This window comes from Conger conger, chromosome 5, assembly GCF_963514075.1.
Source record: "Conger conger chromosome 5, fConCon1.1, whole genome shotgun sequence".
Classification (NCBI taxonomy): domain Eukaryota; kingdom Metazoa; phylum Chordata; class Actinopteri; order Anguilliformes; family Congridae; genus Conger; species Conger conger.
The window spans coordinates 21,910,472-21,927,589 of record NC_083764.1 but is presented as its reverse complement, the minus strand read 5'-3'; the positions used below and the strand labels follow the sequence as shown (position 1 = coordinate 21,927,589).

The 17,118-nt window shown below is 44.9% G+C and overlaps 1 protein-coding gene across 2 annotated transcripts; it reads right to left on the bottom strand.

Moving 5' to 3' along the window:
• Positions 1-759: 759 nt before the first annotated feature.
• On the bottom strand, positions 760-16,795 carry sel1l (SEL1L adaptor subunit of SYVN1 ubiquitin ligase). Of its 2 annotated transcripts, none has more exons than XM_061241905.1 (21): positions 16,257-16,795; positions 15,937-15,971; positions 14,755-14,947; positions 14,105-14,272; positions 13,624-13,729; positions 13,005-13,167; positions 12,755-12,808; positions 12,609-12,668; positions 12,162-12,243; positions 11,674-11,828; positions 11,381-11,437; positions 11,217-11,285; positions 10,298-10,375; positions 9,875-9,937; positions 8,510-8,597; positions 7,680-7,828; positions 6,721-6,886; positions 5,945-6,022; positions 4,286-4,458; positions 2,553-2,681; positions 760-2,456 (listed from the first exon to the last, which is right to left on the bottom strand). In XM_061241905.1, the coding sequence occupies exons 1-21, from the start codon at positions 16,333-16,335 to the stop codon at positions 2,259-2,261; spliced, it is 2,343 nt and encodes a 780-aa protein (XP_061097889.1). In that variant the 5' UTR covers positions 16,336-16,795; the 3' UTR covers positions 760-2,258. The 2 variants fall into 2 exon arrangements, with proteins under 2 accessions (XP_061097889.1, XP_061097890.1); XM_061241906.1 differs by having other exon boundaries at positions 5,945-6,019.
• Positions 16,796-17,118: the final 323 nt, after the last annotated feature.

Here is a 17,118-nt window from a genome sequence, read left to right as displayed (position 1 = left end):
ACAGGGGGGTGTGTGACTATGTGCAACAGCAGGAGCAGTGCCATAACATCATAATAACAAATAACATGACCTTTTTAAGGGTTTTCTTTCTGAAAATATATATGGACACATTTGTACTGATACACATTTGTTATATTTAACATCTCATTTTTACAATAGGGATACACACAACTTGTAACCTTTTCAGTCCCAAGAGTGCCATATGGCACTCTCAAACTACCTTTTCAAACAACCAAAATGACTGCTATACTACTGTTTTTAGCCCCTATTAAAACCCTAGTAAATGTTCTCAACTTTCTACATCTTCTCAACCCTTTTTTACATTTTATTCTTTGCTTTGGGGGGTTTTGGCATTGGTTTAGAATTGGGGGGGCTTTGGGGGGGGGATTAGGGTGCATCCACTTCATATCGGGCTCGGGACTGAAAGGGTTAATCTGAATACATATCTAAATATTAAATGGATCCCAATGTCAAATATTTTAATCATAGAACCCTACTTCTTAAGCCCCTTTCTATCTGCAAAGTACAATTGTGGATCCCTTCAGCATATATCATGATTCACTGCAGTGAGCAATGCATCCACCTACACCATCCACAAAAACAAACTACCTGCTAACTTTGTGCAGGGCTCCCGCACTCTCTTTTATGTATACAGATGGCGAAAAGCAGTCAGATGTTCTGTCAACTTTCCTCTAGTTTTTGAGTATTACTCAGACCAGTTTAAAATGCACAAAACACAAAAGAACACAGAAAGAAGCATGTATTTTACTTTGTGTTTATGTAATCAGCATTCTGTCCTGAAAAAGAATCTGAAACATTACATTTACTATGAATTATTATAATCAAAAAATGAATCAAATTAATGTTGTTACTATTTGATTCATCGGAATGAATCTATAACATCCTGGCCTTATTTTTGGACCATTTTTTTTCTCCAAGTCATGAAGGTGAGCCAGCTCTCTTGCATGCAGATCAATTGCTTTAATCATTTTTATTACATTTCTGTATGAACCTAAACAATGTAAAAATGGAATTTGGGGTTTTCACCAGTGTTTCAATGAAGAGTAAAAGCAACTGTCAAGGTAGAATACGTAAAAGGAGATAATTACGACAATAATTACTTATTTTGAGAAACACTTAATGAAAATCACTGCATTCTTTACATCCTATAGACAATTGTATCTATACACATTTATACACCTAGAATGAACGCATTGCCATTTAAACACGTGCGACCAGCTGTGGCCTGAAATTCCCCAGCAGCATAAGCAAGGCTCCCCCATGGCAAAGCACAGAAAGTTTTGTGTGGGGTGCCGTTGCTGTATCCTTGATCTACAGTCCATCAGAATAGCGCAGTCCAGCTGTATAAAAAGGAAAAAATGTAAAAGAAGAAAAACAGCTGATTTTGAGATCATGGCAACAAGACCTTGAGGAGGGATCTACATACAGTAACAAGCAGACCACACAGTAGTCCTGAAGCACAGCGTTACAGAATATCTCCAGAGATGGGGCTGGTATCTTCTTAGTTGCGGACATCATGTCGAGTTTGCTCTGGAACAGGAAAGCGTGTGAAAGTTGCCTATTTAGCCGAAGACATAAATATTTCGAAATGGCTTCTCCGCGTTTATCTTTAAAGGCCTTCTTAATGTCATGTTGGCGCGTCGTTCCCGAAACGACAAACGGCCGGAGTCAGTTAGGGGTGAAAGGTCAACGCGGCAGAGCCCGTAGTGAGAACAGATTCAAGCTTCTTGCGAGTGAGACGCGGAGAAGTCACGCAAAATGTCCGTTGATGAAAAAACGCTAAGACGACATGTTTTCGCCCGCTCGGGGTACAGCAAATCACATTCCCGGCGTACGGCCCACGGTGAAACGTAGCCAATCTCCCACCCATTGTGGCTTAGCGTAGCTGATGCGACAAAGAAGTGTACACTGCGGTGGGCTGCTCTCATATTATCTGTGATAGTAAGTGGATTGGTGTGTGGAGTATGACCAGGATGTGTTAAGACTCCTGTTTCCCCCCCCCTTCCAGACCCCTACATCAAATCGACAGACATGGTAGCAATTTGGTCTTATTTGGCCCAATGGGACCCTGACCAAAAAAAACAAGGCCTTACCATTGCACAGGGAAGTGTGTGTATGTGTACGTGTACGTGTACGTGTACGTGTGTGTGTGTGTGTGTGTGTGTGTGTGTGTGTGTCCGTGCGCACTTAAAAGCATGGCTCAGGGGGCTGTTACAGAGGTGGGACTCCCCCCCCGGTCACTGGCCCTCTGGCTGGGGCTCCCCCTGCTCGGCTGGGGCCCTCTGGGGGGGCGCCGGGCGGAAGACGGCCTGGTGCTGCCGCTGGCGGTAAGCGATGACCGTGCCCAGGAGCAGGGCGATGACCGTCATGAGGTACAGATCCCACTCCGGACCAAGAAGCTGGTCCAGGTCCACCTGCGTCAGGAGGTCCGACACCTGTACATGGAGGCAGGGATAGGGACAAACTTCAATGAAACTGCACCACACAGTCTCCCCTCTTTGGTCTGGCTACGGTCGCCCGCCGGGTCTTACGTTGAGGTCGTGCAAGTACTGGAGAGAGTACATCAGGCCCAGCTTGCACAGGGCCAGGAACACGGGCACCTGGGCGTCGGGGCTGGCCTCGGCCGCCATGTCGTAGAAGCGCTTCGCCAGGTGGATGTCCTTGGAGGGAGGGAAGAGAAGAGATGTTTAACCAGAGATGTTGTAATAGGGAGATATGCCACTGACATGAATATCAGGTTTCATCTCCAGGGGGCGACTATGAGCACTAAAATGGTGTTAACAGAGCAGAATGAAGAGGGGTCAATGGCAGTTTTCTATAAAGGTTTCTGCTCTAAGAGAAATATTTTTTGTTATTGTGATTTGGAGAAAATTTGCAGACATCAGATAACAAGAAGCAATTTTCTGTGCACTTCGACTCGTCAGATCATAAAACAACCATTAATTGCATCTCAGCTCATAATAATGTATTTATAATAAACATTAGACTGTATAACAATGACAGTCATTTGAAAATATTTGAAATAGGCTGTGACGACCATTTTATAGCATTTAGCGCAATTCACCACCATCTATTCTAGACTGTTTAACAGTGCCACCACACTACACAAAGCATAGCACTGCACTCTAAGTTCTATTGCAGTCAGTGGAGGTGACATGGCATTCTCTCTCAATGGGCTTTGGTTTAACCTGTTTAAGAGAAGGCTTTGTGGAATGTTTTTTCTTAATTCTAAGTCAGTGTTCCACTGTAGAACTCCATTGCTTTCAATTACAAGAGGTAATTGTTACATCAGCATTACAATGGGTCATTCTGTGAAAAATCTACCAGAGGTGTGGGGGTGACCACTGTGTGCATGTTGTACTTACACACTGTGTGTGGCTTTGAGCATATTATGGTGGTTACTCACTGTGTGGCTCTATATGTATTGCAGTGGTTACTCACTGTGTGTATTGCAGGGGTTACTCACTGTGTGGCTGTGTGTATTATGGCGGTTACTTACTGTGTGGCTCTGTGTGTATTATGGTGGTTACTCACTGTGTGGCTCTGTGTGTATTATGGTGGTTACTCACTGTGTGGCTCTGTGTGTATTATGGTGGTTACTCACTGTGTGGCTCTGTGTGTATTATGGTGATTACTCACTGTGTGGCTCTGTGTGTATTATGGTGGTTACTCAGTGTGGCTCTGTGTGTATTATGGTGGTTACTCACTGTGTGGCTCTGTGTGTATTATGGTGGTTACTCGCTGTGTGGCTCTGTGTGTATTATGGTGGTTACTCGCTGTGTGGCTCTGTGTGTACTATGGTGGTTACTCACTGTGTGCCTCGGTGTGTATTATGGTGGTTACTCACCGTGCAGCTCTGTGTGTATTATGGTGGTTACTCTCTGTGTGTATTATGGTGGTTACTCGCTGTGTGGCTCTGTGTGTATTATGGTGGGCCTGTGGGGTGGCCTGTAGTGTAGTGGTTAAGGTAAATGACTGGGACACGCAAGGTCGGTGGTTCAATCTCCGGTGTAGCCACAATAAGATCCGCACAGCCGTTGAGCCCTTGAGCAAGGCCCTTAACCCTGCATTGCTCCAGGAGAGGATTGTCTCCTGCTTAGTCTAATCAACTGTACATCGCTCTGGATAAGAGCTTCTGCCAAATGCCAATAATGTAATGTAATGGTGGATACTCACTGTGTGGCTCTGTGTGTATTATGGTGGTTACTCAGTATGCTTCTGTACATACTGCAGTGCTCATTCTCCAGGTGAGGGGGTGCGTTACCTGTTTGATGCCCAGGCCCTTCTCGTGCATGTAGCCCAGGTTGAACATGGCCTGAGCGCTGTGCTGCTGTTCTGAGGCCAGCCTGTAGTGGATCACTGCCGTCTCATAGTCCACGTCCGTGCCGTAGCCGTAGAAGTGGTAGTCCCCCAGCTTGATCCTGGCCACCATGTACCCTGCCCATGAGGTAGAACCATCATCGGTGAAATGTTAGCATGTCAAACATAACGTCAAATAAGCTACAACCATAAACGAGTAGGGTAAAATGTTTACTCCTAAATGCCTTGGAATTGCATTTAAATCTACAGTGTAGTCCGTAAGTATTTTATTTTATTTTTTTCCTCACTCTGTACTCCAGCAAACAAACAATCACTATGTGGTTAAAGTGCAGAGGGGGCTGTATTAAAAAAGCGCTGTAATTCCTACGCAGTTCACCCAATGTGGATGTAAAACGCTCAAATTAAAGCTGAAAGTCTGCACTTTAACCACACATTGTTTTTATTTCAACTGACTGTTTGCTGGAGTACAGAGCAAAAACAGAAAATGTGTTACGGTCAAAATACTCATGGACTGCACTGTATAGGAAATCTGTTAGAGGTTCTAATCCAGAGTACAAAAAAGGAAAGTGAACTTACTTGTAATCAGTAGTTATTGATACCATTAGCATGAATGTAGTTCATTAATGAATTCCATTCCTGGTCAACTAAATTATGAATGACTTCATTTGAATATTTGATGGCAGAAGCAGCGTTAATGATGCAAGTTTGTGGGCTAGCGCCGTTAGCTTTTACTAGCCTCAGGTTTCTCGGCAGTTGACTGCAAATATGGGTTTTTAAATCCGTATGCCATGCTATATGCAACACATCAGCTTTCTGGCATTCTGAAAATAGACATGATTTTAACATACGACCAGCTTTTGTCCTTATTTAAAGACATAACTGAACAATTCAGTGTTACGTATGGAAACTCAAATTTCCCCCCAAGGCCGGTTGATCACATTAGACTGTTCAGTTAAAGAAGCACTGTCACACTTGGAGATTTTTTGTTGTTGTCGTATTTTTATGTCAAAATAGAAAAGTGTGTCCCTTAACTCGGCAAAGTCAGAGCTGTCCGTCATATCGCTCAGGCTAGCCAAGGTAGGTTCTGTGATATCTGTATGCTAACGTTGCCGTATTTTTCGTTGGAGTGTCACGTGATCACCTGGATGGGTGGCCGCCCCATAAACCAGTCTCTGCATTCAAGGATGGAGTTTGAGCGCCCGTTACCTTCTGGGTAACGCAGGCTGGAGATTCAAGCCAAACACGTCCGATGACTTCACTGGAAGTGTTTGCCCTTAGACATTTTGCCCCATGTTTTCAGTGATTTTAAAATGCCTATGCACATAATTTAAGAATTTAATCCAAATAATCTCAACAGAAAAAAGTGTGACAGTGCTCCTTTAAGAACATTCTCGCCACATACGTGTGACCTCAGACCTTAAACGGTTAACATTACACACATCTTCCTCTCCACTCGATCCCTTGAGGAACAGCTGTGCCACAGCGAGCTACTGAACAGCTCAAAATGGAGGGGAAGGAGGCACACGTCTAGAGAGAGCACAAATCTATAGAAAAAGGAGGAAAGGTCACAGTAACAGCGACCGTGATTGGTTGGGATGCTGACCTTGGGCTGCCGCACGCGTCCAATGGAGCAGAGCGCGAGGGTACGTCTCGTTCTCCCCGAAGATGTGTGCCTCTTCTGCTTGAAAAGCACAAGGACACAAGGAGAGCGTTCATATCAGGCAGCACTGCAGCGGTCCTGTGATCGTACAGCCTATAGATCCACTTCAAGCTTACATTTTATCAATTAAAGTTGCCATCTCTGTTTACACAAAGTAGCATAATAAGCACATTTTTGACAAAGCTTTTATCCTTCATGGCACACAGAGCCATTTCTGACAATGTGGTTTACGAGGGTAGATAATTCTTCTGAACAAGAAAAGCACTTGAACAAAAACGAGCTGTTAACAAAATTTAGAGCTCGTTAAAATCCTGGGACTGCAACCGTGGTTCAACGGAAAACCAGTATACTGTACACAGGGGTGCCCCAGGACCAAAGTTGGGAACCACTGTTCCAGATCAAGCTCATACTGCCCCCTGGTAGTGCCTGTTCTGCTGTTCTAGTGCTACACTGCCACAGCTCAATGGATATAGCATTTCAGATGGGCTGCATTTATACTGCCCCCTGGTGGTGATAGTTATGCTGTGTTAATGCTAGACTGCCACTTCTCCCTGATAGTGGTTGTTCTCATGTGCCACACTCATACAGCCCCCCAGTGGTGACTGTTATGCAGTGCTAGTGCCACCCTGGCACTGCACCACGGAAATTGTTGTTCTGACGTGCAGCACTCACACTGCCCCCTGGTGGTGGCTGTTCTGCACTGGCGCGCACACACTTACTCTGGTCCAGGATGAAGGCGACGTTGCTCTGAGCCGCCTCGTAGCCCTGCTCGGCCAGCAGCAGGTACTGAACCACGGCGGAGTTGGAGTCGCCCTCCTTAAAGCTGCCGTACGCGGTCATGAGCCTCTCTGACCACCGTCCCCGCTCGCACACGTTCTTAAACAGCTGCTCGCACACACGAAACGCACAGCAGCGGTTAGAGGGCCGCTTCATTGGCACGGTCGAGAGCCTTGACCATGGACAATCTCCTTTAGCCCATTTTGGAGTAATCTGATCCCAAGTGCAAGGCGTTGCATCTTTAATTAAAACTACAGGTCACTACAGGGCTTCTCATTTCACCATCCTTCAATCTCATTTGCCTTTCATTCTAAGAAACAGCTCGTTAATTAGAAGCACAAAAATTGTTTGTAAAAATGATCCAATGTGAAAATTTATAAAGCATTAAATAAATGATCACACTTTACAATAAGGTTCATGAATTGGCATTAATAATGTAGCGCTTAATCATGAATTAATGATGTACAAACACATGAAGCATGAAATTAACAAATACATTAACTAAAGGAAAGTTAACTACTAACGAAAGTACATATTAATCGCAAAAAACCGATGTTTTAAGTGAAATGTTTGCATTGGCTGAAAGCCTCAAAAGACAGGAAATTAATTGGATCAGCCCTAACAATTAGATCATCCTGCTCTCCATCAGCAAATTGGAACTGGCATTAACAAATGTAGTTAATTAATGACGTACAAATACAAAAAGCATTCATTCAGTCAAATCTTAAGGAGATGTCAGTTAACTGCCATCAACACAGTATTGTCATATTAAGTGTTGCCAAAAACTATTTAAAAAAAATAAAAAATGCTATGTACTATGAATCTTCATTAAAAAAAAAAGTTGACAACTGCAAGCCAACAGAGCGAAACTAGGGCCAAATGGCGCCCCCTACAGGCTCACCTCCACAGCGGTGGGGCAGGAGCGCAACACCCCCGTTCCCGTAGCGTGCATCAGGGCCAGGTTGTAGTACGCCAGGATGTGTCCGGCCTGCGACGCCAGATTGAAGTACTTCAGGGCCAGCTTGTAGTCCCGCTTCACGCCCATACCGCCTGTGAACACAGCGGCAACCTGCCGTGACTCGGGGGACTCGACCCGAAAACGCACAGGTACTGACCGTGTCTCTAAAGCCAATCGCCTGCGGGTGCTACACGACACAGGACTAACAACCTACTGGTGTTTGCCGATTCAAAGGAAAAATGCAAAGAACTACATGCTTCAGTGTTCTGTACGGGGTTTGTAGACAGCTCCTGCTAACATTATTACATTACATTACATTACAGTATATTATTGGCATTTGGCAGACGCTCTTACCCAGAGCGACGTACAGTTGATTAGACTAAGCAAGAGACAATCCTCAATGGCCCATCGGCTGTGCAGATCTTATTGTGGCTACACCAGGATTAGAACCACCGACCTTGCGTGTCCCAGTCATTTACCTTAACCACTACGCTACAGGCCGCCCCTGTGCAAACACACAGTCAGGGCTTGAAAACAACCGGTTTTATAACCATCATGGATGCTGAGTTCTAAAGTGACAGTAAATTTGACAGAGTTACAGCTAATCAAAATTGTAAACAATATCACTCCATGCATAAACCATTACTAACAAGTAACCATGCAAAATAAATGACTGTATTAACCATATAGCCCGCCCTCTTATGCCGTAATTGCTTAATTGGCGGTTTGTTTTTGTGCCGAAGGTTTGCCAAATGGACACGGCGTCCACTCACTGTAGTACATGGTGCCCAGCTGGAGCTGCCCGTCCACCCAGCCCTGCTCCGCCGCCTTCTGGAAGTACTTCAGCGCCTGCTCGTGGTTCTGCCAAAGCAAGCAAACGTGGGCTCAGACACGAGCGCTAACCCCTTAGCGCCACGCTAATGACTGACAGCAGGGGGATATTTCACAAAGCTGGCTAACTCACTAAGCTTGACTTCAGCACCAAGTAAAACCTGGAGCCCCTTCAAATATGGAACATGGACTAAAGTAAAAATAGCGGAGCAGTTCCGGGTTTTACTCAGCACAGAAGTCCGGCTTACTGAGTTAGCTTGCTTTGTGAAATACCCCAGGACTACCTGCTCCTGATCCCTGCTTTCCTTTTAATGACAGTCTGACAACCTCCCTAATCTGATTTGCTCATCTTAGGATCCCGTCTCGTACACATTCAGTTCCTCATTCCACAGGGACATTTCACATATATCAGCAAGGGTTGCAGCCAATTCATTTTATTACAAGGTTAGCCCTCAATAAGAATCACAGGCTAGCATTACAATACCATTAAAGCCTTTAGACAGGCCCAGTACCACTGGACACAGCAAAACAAATGCAATAAAATGCATCATGTAAACAGGTATAAAATGAAACATTCTCCATGCTGACCAGAGCTCTACAAGTGCTACTGCTTTAGGCGACTTTGCTCCTGAGTGGTAACTGGAAAGATTATCTAGGAGCAAACCTACTACTTGGAATGCATTAGGGTTGGATCACACCAAATGCACTTTATAGGCGGGGGGGCCTGTTTTATAATAATTTTCAGTGGATTTGAAGCATTTTCCAGGCTGCTTTTGTGCACTAGCGCCTTGCGTTTACCTGCCCCGGGTGCCTCACTGCCATTCTTTTCTTTGCTCTCCAATCGCATGGAAATAGACGCGGGGCTACATTTTGTTTCAGTTCCATTGTAAGCAAAGACAGAGGACAAAATGGATACCACAATTGATCGGTTTGGCCCATCCACATTTGTGTTTCAACTAGTTTTTTGTCTCAAAATAACAAAACGAGTACCCCCCACTTCAAAACGAGGAGCATCAGTTGGCTACACCATTAATACAGTTGGGACCTCAGCAAAGCGACTCACAGGACTGGAGTGCAGTTGCCTAGCGACAGTAGAAAAGACGCATCCAGTGCTTTTTTCAGAGTGGGCTTCATAAGATTGTTCATGAAATGCACCTTGCATTTGAGACTTTAAAGCACCTTTGGTGTGATCTGCCCTTTAGTGCATTCCTAAAATGTTTTTAAACTGTTAGCATTAAGCCCTGACGATGGTGAACGTGGAATGTGGGCATCAGGTCAGAGCCGTGGCATTTTGATTGGACACTCACCACAGCCACACCCCTCCCATACAGATAGGCCATACCCAGACCGCTCTGGCCCACCGGATTGCCCTGAGAGCCAACAGGAAGTGGGAAAAGGGCTAAACGTGAGCAGGCTGCATTCAGGGATACAACAGCAGTACACAGCACACAATGTTCATCCGTATCACATTACAACGCCCTATGTGACTAATCTGGAAGGACAGACAGAAATTACCCAAGGACCCTCTTAAAAATCCTTCCTTTAATTTAATACACTTCACATGTTCATTTATCTTTTTTTGCCCACTAGCGCTACCAATAATATGACAAGCATAAAGTACTACAGTAATGCACATATACAGAAACTGAGTATTTTTAACAGAAACATCACCTAAAACAAGATGTAGAAAGTGTTATTCAGGGTTAGGCAGAAACGACGTGCTCTCTCACCAAGTCAGCGGCTTTCTTGAAGTACTGCAGAGCAGTCTCGTTATTCTGCGGCACGGACTCACTGCCCTCAGAGTACATCTGTAGAGGAAAGCACACGTTACCTTTGACCTTTCAACCACCTCCCATTTACTCTTACACCTAACTTTCATATCAACCAACTTTACCTCACAGAGGAAACTCAATTTTTACGGTTACCTAAAACATACTGGGTCAGTTGCGGTGTGCTTAAACCTCAGGTTTAAAACAGAAAAAATATGCCTGTTACCTCTTCCACTGACTATCCAAAGCATTCTGAAACCAAATACTGCAAATACTGTTTTACTGTATGGTCCGAATAACACAATAACAAATAGAAAATCAGCACACAGAGAAACATTAGATGAAGACTTTGCATTTTTAAAGTGAGCAGCGTCTCAACAAAACCAGCAAATGAGCATCAAAAACGAAGCCCAGTTTTGGCTGCTTGGATTTAAACCTCTCAATCGCTCAACTGCATTACAAATTACAAAAGCTAATCATTTTTCCAGTTTGGGTAGCTGTTCCAGTTGAAATACTGTTCCATCGTCTAGAGTTTTAAACCTGAGGTTCACACTCCAGCTAAGCATGCTGCAATTGTCCCATTAAGGCAGTGGTCACCAACCCTGTTCTGGAGAGCTTCAGGGTCTGCTGGTTTTCGTTGTTACTCTGTAATCAACTGCTCTAATTGATTAATTAACTCACCTCACCTGGTTACCTGGGTCTCAACAGGGTGCTGATTTTAAGGTGAAAACAAAAACCAGCAGACCCAGTAGCTCCCCAGGACCAGGGTTAGAGACCCCTGCATTAAAGTTACCCCCAGTAAATCTGTAAAGTACATTGTTCCCTCCCAGTGATATGCTACCTTTACCATGCATCATGTGACCACACGATAGAAGCATACCTTTCCCAGAAAGGCCATAGCATGCGTGTTCCCCGCATTCGCCGCTTGGTTGAAGTAGTCGTAGGCTCTCTGAGGAAGAAGAACAGAGGTGTGTGAGAAACATTGATGTAAGATTCACTGCATTTCGGGCGGGCTGAATACATCAGGCTGGCGTTGGGTGTTACCTCGTGATTCTGCTCCACACCCCGCCCGCCGTGCAGGTGCAACTGACCCAGTCCAACCTAGGAGGAGGGCAGTGATGTCACCATTACTAAAGCAGTGTACACACACGCACGCACGCACGCACGCACGCACGCACGCACGCACGCACGCACGCACGCACGCACGCACGCACGCACGCACGCACGCACGCACGCACGCACGCACGCACGCACGCACGCACGCACGCACGCACGCACGCACGCACGCACGCACGCACGCACGCACGCACACACACACACACACACGGCTGCTTTACCTGCGCCTGCACATCCCCCTTCTCGGCCAGGAACTGGTAGTACTGGATCAGGTCCTCCTCTAGCATCCCGCTGCCTGAGCCGGGATTCTCCACCTCGTCCAGCAGCCTGATCCTCTGCACCGCACTGCCCCCCATGAGGGACACGTCATTGGCCACTGCGCGTGCGTACACACGTTATATACATACACATGCGCACGGGCACAGAAACTTTATACACATACACACGGGCACACAAACGCGCACACAGACATTACACACATAAACATGTGCACAGGCACAGAAACATTATATACATGCACATACACAGGGGCACACACGTTATATACATACACATGGGCACACAAACAAATGGTACTCCATTTCCTAGTCATTTCTATTTGAAATAAAATGTAAAAGATAATACATAAATAAAAATAGCGCATAAAATTTTCGATGCCATTTTCTATAAAACGAGAACACCACAACCGGCTTTATAAGAACACCCTTACCGTGTTCGGCCACCAGTCGATAATGGGTCAGAGCAGACTCACAGCTCTGAGGCACACCAACGCCACCCCAATATCTATACCCCTGCAAAGACAACAAGCCAAAAGGGGCACTTGCCTCAGAATGACAGGAAAAGGCCCAGCAAGGTTTAGAGCATAGTCAAATAGTCAAATAGTCAAATAGTCAAATAGTCAAATAGTCAAATAGTCAAATGTGGTCCTGATTTTCTTTGCTACTGATTGCCAGACAGCCAGACTGTTTTCACACCCTGGTAAAGGGAGGGTGGAAAACCAGCATTTCTTAAACCGTGATTTGAGGAACTTAATGGAGTAGAATTACTTTTTACTTTTTCACCACAGGTTAGGGAAGCTAGGGAAAATAGGTACAAGCGAGATGCATTTCCCTACATCAAGCAAGCTACAGAATAGCGGCGCACACTCAAGGCTCACCAGAATCATATGTGCCACAAGGTTTCCTCCCAGCGCTCCAAAGGTGTAGTACACCAAAGCCTGCAAGATGAAATGGGAAAACGTGTGAGGAACTGCCATGACTTCCTGATCTTTAAATGTTCACTCACTTCAGAGAGCCTGCTTACCTTTGCTTGACTGGAATTCACCCCTAGGCCGGCAGCGTAAAGGAAGCCCAATGCCTGATGGGAATGTGGAAATCGTGTCAGAAAACAGAAGGTTGACAAGACCAGAAGTCCACAAATTTATCAGGGCAGCATTTTATATCAAGCTGCGTGGGTGTATGCTAGACCACTTTGCTTATAATGGGATAGGCAGTAAAGAGCTTTGGGGAGTGTGATACTATATCGTTTTGGACCACAGGGAAGTGTGCTATACCGTTTGTGCTTTGGGAGACCCCTCCAACACCAGCTTCTCAAAAAGCTCCTTGGCTTGCGGTAGGTTCTGGGTCATGTAGTCTCCGAACAGCAGGGCGTATGCAACCTTCTCCATGGCTTTTGTGTGGCCCATGTCAGCCACCTTCGACAGCAGCTTGTAGCCCCTGGAGTGGAAGGAACACATTGAGGGAACTTGCCTAACTTTGCACATATTAAGAGTTGCTGTTGTGTACGAACAGAGTTGGTGCGCACTCCTGGTCCTTGAGCTCCGCAGGGTCTGCAGGCTTTCATTGTTACTCACTATCCTTTAGGATAAGATTCAACACCCCTGTTTACATGGATGCATTTTTATTTTTACTACCGCGATACTTAATTACGGTCTGTTCATTTTTGTAAACAATTAAGACTCAAGAAACCAGGTGACCATGGAATTAACTGCTTTAATTGATCAATTGCCATGCCACTCAAGTGGTGAGTAACAACGACAGCCAGCAGACCCTGTGGCTCTCCAGGACCAGGAGTAAGGACCACGGCTCTCGTCAGCTTCCTGGTCAGACCTTCCAGTACCAGCGAGTGAGAGAAACAGAAAGGGAGAGATCAAGGGTTGAGTGTGCACTCACTCCTTCTTCTGGCTCTTCTTGCCAGTGTTGTTGATTATCCTGACAGCCTTCTGATAGAGCTCTTCAGCCTCCTCTGCCCGGTGTCTCTCCTCCGCCTGTTCCTCCGCTGGCAGGGGGGACCAAGAGGTTTTCAAAGTGCAAGAGCCTTTCCTTACATGCAATACAGTAACTAAACAGGAAAGCGCAAATGAGTAAATGGCGGTCTGAAGTGATGAGACTGAGGAATTAAATGTCTCAGACAATTGCCTCACAAATATATCCATGACGTCACATTACAAACGACAAGATGGCTGACAAGGAAATTGTCCGGCAAAACTATCCACAATGTAAAAGGTAGCGCTGTAAATTCCTGTAGCCCACCGGACAAATCTTAGATTAAGGATGTCAAGGATGGAAGGAATTAGGGGATTCTGGCTTCTGCAGAAACTGGAGTGTTACCATAAGACCTTCTAAAACCTTGAGGAGATTGTGGTGTACGTACTTTCGCAGAATCCCCATTTCTTGTCGCGGTCGTAGTCGAATGTCGTGGCACACCATAGCCTGCCGTCTCCCCGGCCCTCCGTGGTGCAGTCCGAGTACTCCTTCCCCAGGAAGAGGAAGGGGAACAGGCAAGGCTCCCCAGCAGCAGTGCCCCCAATCGCAAAAGGAACTGCAGTAACCAGAAACACAGTCAGCAGGGACGCATTAAAAGGAAACACACATATGGCAAGCAGGGGTCAAAGTCATCGGGACAAAAGGAGGCATTACTAGAGTTATGATACATTTTTCCCTTTGAATCAGAGCAAGGACATAAGAGTATTAAAATAGAGGTTTTCAACTACCCAATCCAAGCAATATATATTGTTGACTAATAAATGAGTTGGCTTTTGATAAAGCACAAAACTACATTGACATTTTATTACAGTACATATATCTCATTACAGTCTCATGGACTCCTTGACGTTCGTAGCTAAATGTGGTTCCCTGACCACATTACATGCCACATTTCATTAGGTAATGGCAGACTCAGTGAAAGTCTTGGTCCCTAGGAATTCTGGGAGTTGTCTAATTGCAGAGGGCCAGCATATTCTCAACAAGTAAGAAACGCCATTTCACATCTTTTTTAATATCAGCTGTGTTGGTGGCATTTACCCTCTTTAGGCTTTTCTTGTTTTGGGGTGGGCTGCGACGGCAGGTCCTCCTCCTTGATCCCGCCCATCTCACTCTCCGTCTCCCCAACAGTCGGTCCATCCCCTACCCCCTCCTCCTTGTGGAGTGTCACCTGTCCAACCACGTCCCTCGTGCCCACTGGCACCTTATCTTCTGCCTTCTCGTCTTCAAAGGACTGCAAAGATAAGGCACAGTTTTAGAAAGGAGAAACACTGAAAACACCTCTGCAAACAGCATGTTGGGACTCTCAATGAAGACCTGTTACCCTTCTTTATTTTTCTAGACTTAAAGGCCCACTGGCTAGCATAATGCTAATGGCTTACAATCTTTGGCATTTCATTCTTATTATTTGTTTTTAATAAAGAGTCCTTGCTCAGCTGATCACCATGGAGACAAACTCATAACTCACTGGTCGGGAAAGACATCAAAAAGAATAATTAGCTTGTGTTTTGCCAAATAAACCATGCCTAACTACCTCAGATGTATTTGACATTGCCACAGCAGGCTTATGGGAAGGGCACCAGTCGCAAAGGCTCGGTATCATACAGTTCAGTGCGCTAAGCGAAGTCATTGCCCAGGTTACCAAGAGGCTGCTGCAAGACATTCAATACTAATACTTAGTTGCCATCCATGTCATTTTCATCGAAAAACAACTGAAAGTTCTGAAGAAATTACATAGTGGGCCGTTAATGAGTTTCATGTAGCTGTGTTTGCTGGTTCACTATGAACCATGCTGTTGTATATTAAGGCTTATAGCACTAGTCTGTACATTTCTAAGTTTCTTTGGACAAGGCAAATTAATATGGGGACAGCCTATTGCCTAGTGGCTAAGGTGCTGGACTGGGGCATGGAAGGTTGGTGGTTCAATCACATTGGCCCCTGCTTAATCTAATCAACTGTACGTCGCTTTGAATAAAAAGCATCAGCTAAATGACTAACGTAATGTAAAATAACTAATGTAATAAATGCACAAAACAACCACATTAATAAAGGAACAAAACACCTCACGTGCGAAGATGACAGATTTACAGATTTCATTCTCACCAAAACATATGCCATACTAAGAGCAAAATGGTGTTCAAATATGAAAAGTAATATCAAAAGTTCAAATATGTAATTTGGAAACCAACTGGAAAGAACTAATCGTCGGACGTGATTAATTACCTTGGAATCTGCTTCACCATTCATTTCCTCAACGTCTGCAAATACAAAAACAGACAGAATGTCAAACATTTACATCACCCAGCAGATCTAACCAGCCTAACGTGGTCAAACTCATTTAAGCTGCGTTTTGCAGCAGTCAACCAGCTGTTCACCAGTCTATACAGTCAGCTAATCTACCAATTGACCACCAGACTACTATTCCAGTTTAAACACCTTTAACCAGTTTTGCCCAGCTAGAAGTGTCAAAAACACATCTTAAAACCATTTTAGAATCCCAGCTGATCTTAGCTGGAATAGCTGGGTGCAATCCATGAACTTACCAGCTGTTATGCCTCGCGAGAGAACCAGCGACAGTGTAAACAACAGCCACGTTGTCACCATCCTGTCTGAAATGGACATGCTTATCTATATTCAGAAATACAGGTAATTTTAGCTAGCTAGAAGTTAGCTAGATGGCTAGCTATCGAACGACCAACAAGCTTATCATCAGAACGTCTTGTTGACAAAAAATATCGCACCGTTTCTTATGCATATATTGGAAACACACCAAATAAGCAACTGGTTCAGCTATGAAACGAAGTTAGCTATTTATATTTTACTTGCGTGTAAAAGTCAGCAAGCTAACTAAGCTGCCTGGCTAGCTAGACAGTGTATTGCTCCTGATTCAAGATCAATACAAATCCGACATTTCAAGACTTGACAAGAGCCTGCCATGCAAATAAACGCAGCAATTTCGCATACTTTTAACGAACGGTTTGCTATTAAATATAAAGGCACATTGACGTTATTATCATCTAACGTTTGCGAGCTACGTTAAATTCATAATTTCCTTGGGGTGGGCTCTTTAACCCCGGGTAGTACTTCCTGACCTTGCACGATATACCAATCGCAGCTTGCAATGATAACTTTGTACATAGCATTGTCCAATAGGATTTGCACACACCACAACATACGTCACTTACTCGTTGAAGGGATTGGATAAAACTGCAGCATCCACATTGGTTCCGCCACACATTTCATTGTATTAGGTTGCGTCTGCAGATATACACCGATTCTGGGTCAGCTCCTATCCGCACCCAAGATTAACATTGAAACAATCGAGGATAGGCAAACTGATTTCAAGTCAGCAGTTTCGTTTAAAGTGTGTGCGGACGGAATCCGCACAGACGTTCACAGGGCATC